Source organism: Mya arenaria, chromosome 10 (assembly GCF_026914265.1).
Source record: "Mya arenaria isolate MELC-2E11 chromosome 10, ASM2691426v1".
In the NCBI taxonomy this organism is placed as follows: Eukaryota; Metazoa; Mollusca; class Bivalvia; order Myida; family Myidae; genus Mya; species Mya arenaria.
Window position 1 is genome coordinate 48,103,885 of NC_069131.1, and position 13,326 is coordinate 48,117,210.

At 33.7% G+C, this 13,326-nt stretch overlaps 1 protein-coding gene and 1 pseudogene across 1 annotated transcript; one reads left to right on the forward strand and one right to left on the reverse strand.

The window, feature by feature from the left end:
* Positions 1-3,049: 3,049 nt before the first annotated feature.
* On the forward strand, positions 3,050-4,567 carry LOC128204758 (uncharacterized). The gene is made up of 2 exons (XM_052906163.1): positions 3,050-3,837; positions 4,060-4,567. Exons 1-2 carry the CDS (start codon positions 3,050-3,052, stop codon positions 4,565-4,567), a joined length of 1,296 nt encoding a protein of 431 aa, XP_052762123.1.
* Positions 4,568-5,389: 822 nt separating this feature from the next.
* LOC128205146 (uncharacterized) lies at positions 5,390-7,387 on the reverse strand (annotated as a pseudogene).
* Between the last annotated feature and the right edge of the window lie 5,939 nt (positions 7,388-13,326).

Consider the following 13,326-nt stretch of genomic DNA (forward strand, 5'->3'; position numbering starts at 1 on the left):
AACGCTCAGCGTCTTGAATATGTGCAAATGGTCGTCAAAACACTATCTGGCCATAACGTACTGTGCAAATATATATACAAAAATAAAATAATTAAATTATACAAGTATGCGTATGTATTGATCAATATCAGTGATTTAAACAAGTGATGATTAACTAAAATAAACTATTATATTGGACAACAAAGCAAAAACACAGAAAATGCCCAACGTCTAGATGACGAATGAAAAGTCGTGAAAACCCTACCTGGTCATAAAATACTGTACAGAAATATATATTATACGATCAAATTAGCTGTACATAGAACACAACACAACACAAGTTTATTTCCACACTTAACATCACACATATATACAACAATGAAGTAGACTATGGTAGTCCATGGTTATTTCCATTTTTTAACACTTGCTTGGCGGTTTATATATGTTTTTAACTAGTTGAGATATTTTACAGTAACAAATATAGTAGCAAAAATTAATCAAAATAATTATTACGAACAAATCCTTATTACAACTATTTTACGGCTGGTATATAAATATATAATAATCATGTATCATGTAAAGTAATGAAATTCTTTCTCTGAGCAAATGCTGTATACACCACCAACTCCTTGTGCAAGCCAGACGTGATGAAACCCAATATTACTCAATATTGTTTTAACATGTACTGCCCAGTTTGTTTTATTTGGATTTTATACAACATCATTAATCATTACACACACACGCACGCACGCACGCACTCACGCACGCACGTACGCACGCACGCACGTACGCACGCACGCACGCACGCACACACACACACACACACACACACACATTTATTTTCACACATAACATCACACATATGTACATCAATGAAGTAGACTATGATAGTCCATTATCATTTCCATTATTTAACACTTGCTTGGCGGTGTTTATATGTTTTTAACTAGTTGAGATATATTACAGTAACAAAAATAGTAGCAAATGTTAATCAAAAGAAGAATTATTACGAACAAATTCTTATTACAACTATATAACGGCTGGTATTAAAACATATAATAATCATGTATCATGTAAAGTAATGAAATTCTTTCTCTGAGCAAATGCTTTATACACGAAAATAGAAAGTTTCTTTAACAAATCAGTATGATCTGTATTCAGCAATTCTATGGTTTTAAACATATTTGGATTAGTACGATAATATCTAGGAATATATTTAGATCTAATATTTGTATACAGGCTGCATTCAACCAAGAAATGAAATTCGTCTTCTAAGACATTACAATGTGGGCAAAGTCTTTGTTTCAAAATTGTATTATTCCACCTACCTGCTTCTATATTTAACCGATGCGACGATAATCTTAATTGGCTTAAAGCAATTCTGAATTTCTGTACATTAACACACTTAAGATAGGGTTTTAATTCAAAATCAGAAATGTTTCTATGAAATAAAGCTCTTGAGGAGTCTGACAATCTGCTGTTTAAATTTTGAACATAAACGTCTCGTATTCTTTGCTTTAAAAATGACACAAAATTTGAAACATCACCAACTCCGTGTGCAAGCTAAACGTGCTGAAACCCCAATATTGTTTTAACATGTACTGCCCAGTTTGTTTTATTTGGAAATTTTACAACATCATTAATCATTACATTATAGATAATTCTTACATATTTATCATTCGGCATACTTAAAACTTTAAGCCAGTATTTAAAAATATTTATAATGCATTGCGACAGTAGATCTAATCTGCCCGTCTCTGCATAAACAAAGTCAGTTTGTGTTGTTGTTTTAACCGAAAGTACATATTTTATGAATTGGGGGTGTATCCTTTCAATTGGCAATCGTTTTAAAAATCCCCAAACTTCTGAACCATATAATAGGATAGGTCTAATAAGTTTGTCAAAAAGTTCCAGTTTATGTTTAGGTGTTATATTAGTAAATTTGTTCAAATATTTTCTTAATTTAAAAATTGCTTTATGTGGTTGGCCAGATAACGTTTTGGTAGCATGCCCTGAGCTAAAGACTATACCTAAATATGTAAATTTGTTTACAACCTCCAATGGTGATCCCTGATAGAAAAACTGAAGATTTATAGGTAATCTACCCCCTTTCCTAAAAACCAATATCTTTGTTTTGCTTATATTGACCTTAAGTTTCCATGTGTTACAATATTCCTCTAATATATTAATATTCGCTTGCAGTTCTGCTGCTGAATTAGCAAAAATTACAATATCGTCTGCATATAAGAGTAAAAAGAACTTTAACAATCCTGTGTCGACCCCTTTGAGATATAATACTTCCTGTAGATCGTTAATATACAATGAAAATAATAATGGCGATAGGCATTCGCCTTGACGTACACCTAAATGACGTTTTAACACTGCACCTAACTCGTTTTGCTGTTTAACACTTGAATACACATGATTATACATAGACTTTATAACTGAAAAGAGATTGCCCCGTAGTCCTAATATATAAAGTTTATACCATATATTATCTCGTACTATAGACGATTCATATGTCTTAAATAAGACCGCCGCCATTTTGTTGTCACGTGACCGTCCGCCATTACAGAAGTGAAAGTTCCTGATAGTCTGCAAGAACGCTCACACGCCATTTAAATTTTAGAATTGAGACCAAAAATGACCTCCGAGAAGCAGCTACGTAAGTTGTTATATTGGAACACTTTTTCTGAATGTAATTGTAATAAATAGTAGACCGTATAGTTGTAACTGGCCTGTAAAAAGACAATTAAATACTGCCGTATTGCTCTAAAAAACAAAATGGTGGACTTTGTTTAACAAATTATGTTTATCATTTTAGAGGGTTATTCGTGTAATTAAAGTCAGAATCTTTTTTTGGTTTTTAAATAAACATTTATAAAATGTTGTATAAAATGCTTTCTTGACGGAAAAAATAATGACAATAGCCGTTCAACTTGCCAGAGTACATAATGTTGACCTGTTGACTGCCAAGAGATTTGACAGGTGTGAACATTTCTTGTAAATAGGCTTGGGCTTTTGTCTTATAACTCGGCTGTAATTATAAATACTTCCAACTCTTTTGCAAATGAATGTTACTCCAAATAGAGGATTTATGTATGCATTACTTATTACAGGGCTGCCACCCGATAACTTGAAGTGGGAAAAGAACAAAAGCAATGCCTGGCCTAAACTGATGTACGAGGATCTTGTTGACTATTTGATACATGCAAAAGCATATGATGAAAAGGCCATGAAATCCTTTAGGTCGTTGTACGGATATAACTATGTACAAAATGGTTGGATGGGTGATATGTGGTCCATTGAATGTGAGGGTATGACTTACATAAAGGCCAAAATTTCGCCGAGTCAGCCAGGCGTTGGGCGCAAGGACTACAACTCATGGATTGCGGTTTCTAGTGAAAATACTGTTGAGACTGGCCATTGTTCTTGTCCAGCTGGCAATGCCCGATCGTGTAGTCATATATCAGCAATTATTTATGCAATTACACTGGCGTGGGCGAATGGTGTAGGTGGGGAAACGTGTACAGACAAACAGCGGGCTTGGGGTAAAGAAGCTGCGCAAGTACTGTCACATGACACCATTTCAGATATGGTGTTTGACCGACCAAGCCCATTTCAGCTACAACCATGTACTGAGAAAACAGCCAACAAGACCAACACGGATACAGATTGTCCACCTCGTACTGAACAGTTTCTGGACCATAGTGACTTACAGGACTTTGTGTCAAATTCCACAGTGGCAAACATTTGGGGGTGTAAAGGTACAATGTTGTACAAAATGCTACATGCACCAGAGGTTAAAAGGGACATAAATGAAGAAATCCTGCACCAAGAACATTGTGAAAATGCCTCGTATCCTGTACAAGTTCCTCTGTCATGTGCCAAATGCCAAACATTCTACGATAAAAATGTCAACATTAGTTCAGAAAAATTCAAATGTTAGCCAAATCCACAGAACACCTGTGTCTGGACAGACAGTAGAAAATTGAGATTAACCAGCAGCAAAGTGAATGATTTGCCAAAGACTAAAAGAGCTAATCCTAATAAATTTGTGACAAATCAAATTTATCCTAGGTTTAAGGGATGCTTTGCTACACCTCATGGACAGAAATACGAACCAGTTGCACGAGCCTGGTATGAAAGCGTTTCTGGTCACAAGGTTAGAAAATCTGGGATTGTTGTTAGTTTAACGGAGCCATATATTGCTGCCAGCCCAGATGGTATTATAGACGAAAGAACAATTGTGGAAATAAAATGTCCAACACGCCCGCTAGAAGACCTCATATCATCAGGAAAATATGATGTTCTACTCGAAGATGGTCAGCCGAAATTGAGCCCCAAGGGAAAAAATGGCTATTATTGCCAAGTGCAAGTTGCAATGTTTTGCACTGAGTCAACTATGTGCAAGTTTGTTGTGTGGACAGCTGAAAAGCAGTGTGTTGTGGATGTTCAATACAGTAAAGACTTTATAAAGGGCATTCTTCCTAGAATCCGTGACTTTTATTTTAAGCACCTCCTTCTTAGACTAACAGATGAGTTCCAGGCAAGTCGTCTGAAAATTTCCCCGGAATACAAATCCTAGTGCCGTTAATTCCATAACAAATTTAAGGACTTGAGACTTAAGGAAATTTCCTGGAAGAAGATTATTTAATCTGAATGTCATTTTATGTGTACCTTAAAATGTAATGGAAATTTCTGTGAGAAATGCACACACTTTTGATTTCTTAAGATTGTTATTTATCTGTTAAAACTTAAATATTGTAATTCATATAATTATATGTAAAAATTATTACTGTAATACATTATTATAATCATCATAAAATTAAAGGAGTAAACTCAGATTATTGTCCTTGAAATCTTTTTCAAACTTTAAAGGGACTCGCTTACTGACTTTAGCTTGACACCATTAAACTAAATTTGAAATCAAAACATAAGATATCTGACCATTATAAAATTGAACGAGTCTCTTAAAGGGTTGAAAGCATATGTATATACTTAATACATATCTTAGTAGTTCATCAAGGACACTACTTGAAAAGCTTATTGTACAGTAATAAATGGATAGACCCAATACTTCTCCAGTTGGCATTTGCATCACCATCTACTAGTCTTGTTTTTTGCCAGTGTGGGCTTATACAGAAAAGAGATAATAGACAATATATTTTCTTCTTTTTATGTGCCATATTTAATATGAAATTCATTTAAGACATGCATAGTGTTATTAATGAATGAAATAGCAAAAACAACCATTTGGCTTTTGAATTTAAGATCCAAACCATTGGACAATTACCAAGAGGTAGCATACATTTCATTTGCATACAGTACGCAATAAACAACATACTGTATACAATAAACAATAAATTGTATACAATAAACAACATTAACGGCTGTGAAATTAATTAAACTACATGTATACACAGATCTTTGTCTAGTCAACAACATCATCCCGTATTAATGAATCTCTCATGTTGCACAAAGCTGCAACTACACGGACAGTTTTATCTGCATTATGTAATGTTTTTATACTGTATTTAGTGTTCAACAGTCTAAAAGACTTCATTCGCATGATAGCGCGCTCAACATGAATTCTTTCAGCCGCAATCCTTCTAGAGTCAATGGTCTCCTGTTCGGATAGCTGCGACCGACCCTTCATAAATGCAGGAATATTCAGTTTGACTCGACGGCTACACATATCCTCACCTATTGTGAAACCACGATCAGCCATTACTTCATCCCCAGGCAGCAAATAGTCCAAAAATCCACAATTTTTAGTGATGAAATTGTCACTTGCCCGTCCACCATACAATGGTGAGATGTACATTATAAATCCACTTTGAGCTATCGCAATCAGAAATTTGGCAGTGTTATTACTTTTATATGTACTCCAAGTCTGAGCCCTTGCTTTTAATGAAAATGGCCTTTGAATAAAAATTTCAGAACAGTCTATTATGCAGGTTGTCTTTGGAAATGATGTTTTGAAGGAATTTGGTAATGTTCTTCGAATAGTATCTCAGGGCAACCATTCCACACAATGTGACAGATGTTGGGACATTACATTGATCCATGACTTAAAAACATTACTCATGAGTTGGTGAGACACACCAAAACGTCTGCCGATGTCTTCGAATGTGAGTGCAAGCCTTAATCTTAACAGCACTGAGAGGATTTGGTTTGGAACACTCATTCTGTATGGGAAACCTTTTCCATAAGTTGACAATGTTGAAATTAATGTCATGAACACTGAGAGGCTCAATCCTGTGTAAAAACGAGAGTCTGAGTCTGTTTGTATGTTTTCAAAACCAAATTCCGCAGAAGAATGCTGAGTAGATACCGTCTTTGTTTTAAGAGAATACCAGTAAGTGTGGCCATGGGCCACCAAATCAATAGTCTGTGTACTGCTGTCTTCTAGCTTAGGCTTATTGGCATTATGGCAGTGTTGTGGGTATTTCTGACAACAGATGCTTAAACATTGCTGACAGTCCGTAAAGGCTTCATCCGCATCAGTGATTGGGGTAGCTGTCAACATTTCGTCAGGAGGACAGCCAACTTTTGGACTTGGTCGTTTAACAGGAGTTGATAATGGCTGTGACTGTCTTGGACTTGAATTTTCATTAGATTCTAGACGAAGTCTTTTCAAAGGTCTACGTCCAGGTGTCTTTGGCGTCACTGGTCGATATCCCATTTCCAACACTGGGATTGGGTTTTGCATTGTAGGGCGGCCATCTATAAAGTGCTTCGAACAAACCTGAAAATATAGATTTATTTACACCTTAACAATTAATGAAAAAATGTTTTAACATCATTTCTTAATTTAATGTTGCCGACAATAAGTGTGGTGCTTTTCCATTTTTAAGGGTGGCTGTTCACCATAGTGGTTATGGTACTGTATACATAATACATAATATAAAAAAATATGACACAGTTACTCCATTTTTTCCAAAATTTAGCATAACTCACCACTGACTTGATAGGAGGATCAAAGCACAGGCGCAAGTCACAAAATAAAAAATCGGCCTATATATGTTTATTAAGATATCTTATTATAGTATATAGCCCATATAGAACATTAAAAAAAGTTTGTGTCAAGTACCTGTGGATCAAAGCCATTCCTGTTGATGGATATCTTATTATAGTATATAGCCCATATAGAACATTAAAAAAAGTTTGTGTCAAGTACCTGTGGATCAAAGCCTTTCCTGTTGATGGATTTCAACCACTGGAGACGATTTTCTCCCGATGCCGGTATGCAGTGGAATTTGAACGGTACAAAACATGGACAGTCTTTGCCATTTACATCATTATGAAACTGGCAGGGGGAATTTTCCCAGTCGTAAAGTTTCTTCTGGTTATTGCTACAATCAACCACAACACACTGCCTTCCACCACCTCGTTTATATGGCATTATTATCCGATATTTTATCGCTTCGAGATAATTTGACAGATTATTGGTTTTTCACTTCCGCAATGGCGGACAAGTAAATTAAAGAGTATTTGACAGGGGAGATAATTCGTACTGTACTATTAAATAGAATCGTCTATATAATCAAACGCTTTTGAAAAATCAACAAAAACACAAAATAAATGCTTGTTTTCATTAAGAACATAGTTAATTAAATTTTGTAACACAAAAATGTTATCAACGGTACTCATTTTAGCTCTGAATCCAGCTTGTGCCTCGATATATACATGGTAATATTCAGCATAATAATATTTGTGAATAGTTTTCCCACAACACTTAATAATGTAATTCTTTGAAAATTTCCAACTTCGTTTAAATTTCCCTTTTTATGTAATGGGACTTTATAACCCTCAGTCCACTTTTCCGGAAAATACCCGGTTATTAATAGTTTATTAAATAGCCTTAAAAGAAAAGACGATAGTCTATGTTTACCATATATCAAAAATTCATTCTGTATCCGATCTGGACCAGCACTTTTGCCCAAATTCAAATTTGAAATACCTTTAAGAACGTCTTCCTCAGTGGATGGCAAATCTAGTTCAGAAAACGTTATCTTCAATTCATTTTGTAAAATAGTATTATTAAAGTATAATATATCTTGGTCTGGCTGAAAAAACTATCATTAGGATCATTAATTGCCTGAAAGTAGGCTGTTAACGATTCAAGCGATATATTTTTAGGAGTTCTATGAGTTGTTCCATCTTTTAATAATTTCCAATAATCTTTTGCATTTTTGTTTTTAGCATTTATTAATTGATTAGTCCGCTTATTCATAGTTAGGTAGTTATAACTTTGAACGTTTCTTTTATAAACACTTCTCGCCCGAATCATTATAGCCTTATTTTCCTCGGTTTTATGTTCTCTGTAATTATTTAAAGCAGTGTAAAAAGACTTTCGTTCGTCTTTACGTGTTTTATCGAATAAACTACTCCTAACACTAGAAGTAGATCGATAAGCATGAGTATGCATTTTACGTGAAAACAATGGTACGCAAATATTATCGATACCGTTAACAAAATTCGATAAACACGAATCAATATCAGAATTATTTTCCGATTATTCAACTGATATTTCCAACTGATTCATAAACTGAATAAAATTTTCGGCGTTTAAAGTACTTACATAATCTTCTTTCTTTGAATTACGTCACGAAAATGAATAATCAATATTGATATGTGAACGACTTTCGTTATTTTCTATATTTTCATGTATATTTGGTGACCGTTCTAATGCAAATTCAATTAAACAGTGGTCTGTCAAAACATTCGGTCCATGAACATTGAAATTTACAAATTTAGTGAGCAAAACCTCATCTACAATGCAGTATTCTATGACACTTGACCCATTTGCACCCACAAATGTAAAAGCGCCAATATTTTTATCACCCTTTACGCGCCCGTTTGCTATTCTAAGTCCTGTTTCAATCAGAAAATCAATAAGCAATCGACTATTTCTATTATCAACATTATCTTCAGATGTCCTTGGCAAATAATTATCGGTTGTATATTCCTCAGGTAAAAGGTTTTGATTTTTTAATGTGTAATTATCATCTATTACAAAATCTTGCAAATGTCCCACCCTTGAATTTAAATCTCCAAGTATCATAAACAGACAATTACTGTCATCATTTTGTTGCTTAATTGTGATGATATTTTGTTCAATTATATCATAAATGTTATTTTCAACTTGAATGTTCCTACTAGAATTAGAGGGTACAATATATCATAAACAAACAAATAAACTATCCCCTAAACATAGTAAAGCTTTATCAATTTTTATCCATAAATGCGAGTCGCTGTGACATCACGAAAGAGACATATTTGGCGATACAATACATACAATAATAAACCACCAGAATTTCTCTATGTACCAGCAATTTTCTCTAACCTATTTAAATAAAACATTCAAAATCTTCGACATCGCAACAATAATCACTACTTCCCCAACTTTCTGTGAAACAAATAATATCATTTTCTTCAAATAATTCAAATTACATTATAGATTGTCCTAACATATTTATCATTCGGCATACTTAAAACTTTAAGCCAGTATTTAATAATATTTATGATGCATTGCGACAGTAGATTTAATCTGCCCGTCTCTGCACAAAGTCATTTTGTTTTGTTGTTTTAACCCAAAGTACATATTTTATGAACCAAATTTGTTATTAATTTAAAAATTGCTTAATGTGTTTGGCCAGATGACGTTTTGGAAGCATGCATAAGTGAACCCCCTGAGCTAAAGACCCAATGATGATCCCTGATAGAAAAACTGAAGATTTATAGGTAATCTGCCCCCTTTCCTAAAAACCAGTTTCTTTGTTTTGTTTTTATTAACCCTAATTTTCCATATGTTACAATATTCCTCTAATATATTCGCTTGCAGCTCTGCTCCTGAATAAGCAAAAAATTACAATATTGTCTGCATATAAGAATAGAATGAATTTTAACAATCCTGTGTTGACCCCTTTGATAAAATTAGTTGTACATAAGTGTTTTAAAAGATATATTCGATTAAAACAGATATACAGTGTATGCATATATTGAAACCCTTGAAAATAAATCGTGCGCATTAAGAAACAAAATGTTATATAATCAAGAGAAAATACAAGAACTAATTATTTACGACTAAACGTTAAACTGGATTTAACAAAGTTGTCAGCAAGAATGGAGCAAAATCACATTGTTCCGTTGTTTGGATATCGAAAACTGTTTTCCAGCATTCTTAATAACAGATTGACATCATGGCTCAGGCCGGTTTTCGCAGTGGAATGGGCACTACTGATAATATATTCGCCCTACATGGTATAATTACACATATGATAAATCAGGGTAAAAATAGTATTGTAGTTTTATAGATTTTAGCAAAGCTTTTGATTGTGTTGAACGCAATAGTCTTTGGTCTAAACTGATAGAACTTGGTATTTGCGGTAAAATGATGACAAATCTTAAAAGTATGTACTCAAGTGTTAAATCTCGTGTTAGGTTCAACAACAAGTTTTCCTTCTTTTTAGGCGTTCGTCAAGGTGAATCGTTGTCTCCTGTCTTGTTTTCAATGTTTCTCAATGATATTGAAGAGCATCTAGTACTGAATGGTTTTAATGGTATCGAGATGCACATGACAAAAATGTTTATTTTATTATACGCTGACGACATTGTTTTTTTTCTGATTCCCCCGAAGGCTTGCAAAACGGTTTAGATAATTTTTATGATTATTGTCGTAGATGGAAGCTCAAAATAAATGTCCAGAAAACCAAAATAATTGTTTTCAGAAAGGGTGGCATTTTGCCAAGGATTCTACAGTTTTCATTCAATGGGGAAATTCTTGAAATAGTCAGGTCTCTTTCTTATTTAGGTGTCGTCTTTTTCTCGGGTGGTTCTTTTAGTAAAACAGAAGTAACTCTAGCTGGCAAAGCACAAAAAGCTATTTTTAAACTTAATAAATATTCATACAATTTTCCTTACGTGAGCGCTAAACACATACTCGACCTTTTTGACAAGCTGATTGTACCTATTTTGAATTACTATAGCGAGGTTTGGGTTTTTTATGAGGCAAATATTATCGAACGTATCCATACACAGTATTGCAAACGCATTCTTCAGGTAAAACGCTGTTCACAGAATGATTTTGTTTACGGTGTACTCGGTCGATTTGATTTAGCATACAATATATATATTAGAATTGTAAAATACTGGCTAAAGATTCTAACTAGTGACGACCTGAAGTATTGTAAAATTGTCTACGAAGTTTTAAAACTGATGCTGATTTGCTTCCAAATAATGGGTCGTGGGTAACATTACTTCAACATTTATTGTCATCATTAGGATTTTATGAAGTTTGGGTAGCTCAGGGTGTTGATGATGCAAGTGTTTTTGGAAAAAAAATTAAACAACGTTTGTGTGATACAAATATACAAAACTGGAACGCGAAAATTAAAATTTCACCACGCAGCACTTTCTTTTAATCCATTGTTTCCTTTGGCTTTCAGTATTATTCAAAATGTAACGTATGTAATAGTTTAACCATAGCAATGTCTAGGTTACTTCTATCATCTCATAATCTGTCTATTGAAACAGGTCGATGGCATAGTCCAAACTCTATTCCACGTCAAGATAGAAAGTGTATTCCATGCAATAAATTGAAAGACGAATATCACTTTGTGATAGAATGTAATTTATATACTGAAGTCCGTAAAAGATACGTTGTAAAATATTATTGGTCTAATGAAAGTATGTTTAAACTTAAACAACTCTTCGAAAGTACTAATATTACTTAACTCAGAATGTTATGCACATACGTAGATAAGGCTTTTAAATTTAAAAAAAAGTTTACAAAGATAAACAATCTTCTTTTTTTCATTTTTGTTTTTTGTTGTTGTTGTGTTTTTTTGTTATAATATGTTGCCTTACATTTCATTGTATGTATTAGTAAATTTGTCCTTTAATTTGTATGTATTGAAGATCGATATTTTTGCTTTTGAAATGTATAAATGTACAATGTGTAAAAAGTTCACTTTTCTCAGATTTCTATGTTGCACTATGTTGACACTGTATGTAGTAATATAGGTATATGAACACCTTCTCCGTATATGATGTCGACTTGCACCTTTAAGCATTACGTTGTCTCTTATAATGCCCTTCGTTACCTTTTAAAATCTTTCGTAAAATTTAAACAAGCCTTACGTGCTCCACTTGCTATGTCATTGGTAAATGTTAAATCGTGTATTTTGTTTTTCTCACGGGCAATGTGGCTTATTGAACATGTGTTCAAAATAAACCATCTATCATCATACTGTTCGAATTACGTTCGAGATTGTCTGCTTCCTTAACTATGGTAACCAGTGTCGTTTACATCATGTAAAGCACTCCAAAACAACTGCGACAATTGTATTAATGTGTATGTACATACATGCTTTCGCTATCTTAGTTTAGTTTTATGGCATGTGTAAGTGCTTGTGTGTATACCATGTTCTGTTCAATTGCTAATTGTACGTGACTAATAGGGCAATGATTTCAATTAATAGATTGTAAAATTATCAAGATCTATTGAGTGTCAATTCATGTTACACTTGTCTTAACACTTTATCTGATAACTTGATACAAAAGAGATCACCAAGTATCTCGAGTGCAAGAATGGATGGTTCATATAGTACAAATCCGACAAATGAAGTCACAGTCAAGTACAAAAAAACAAGTCAATTAGTTGAGGCAAAAAGGTATTCCGAGGTACAATGCGAAAAAGGCCATATCTACGTCTTTATTTTAAGTCGTACATCATCCCTTGATAACAATGACGTATGAGGCTGAGTAGACACTTGACGATTATGAATTAAACAGTGTCATGTTTCGGAAAGGCAGTTGAACGTATAGTTAGTAAGTAAGTAAGTTTAACATTGGTATGTTATACAAAAGTAGTCAAATTTCTTAGTATTAGTTTCAAAGTATTAGTTTAATATTGGGCGACTTTAAATTAAAGTTTGTGATCTTGTGGTCACAGTAATTATAATAATTTCAAAGAAAAAAGCATGCAATATACAAGGCAGAATAAAAGGGGACACATAATTATGCTATACAGTGCTTTAAACGAGCATGTGTGATTATTGAAAACATCCTAAATTTTTATTGCAGTTAACATCTTTATATATACATATTGATATCACAAACTGGCATAATGCAATACATAGATTGTTTTTTGTTTCAGTGAATTCAAAAAGTAATATGTTCACGAGCGGCTAATCCTTGAGCTAAACTGCGAGCATTTTGTGAGCGATTAAATCAAAGGCAAGTTCCCAATCTCGGTCCTGTTTAAGTAGCAGGTCCGTGATCTCGTGGTTTTACATTTGCCTGTCAATCGTAGGTACGATTCCCTTCCGCACCACTAAA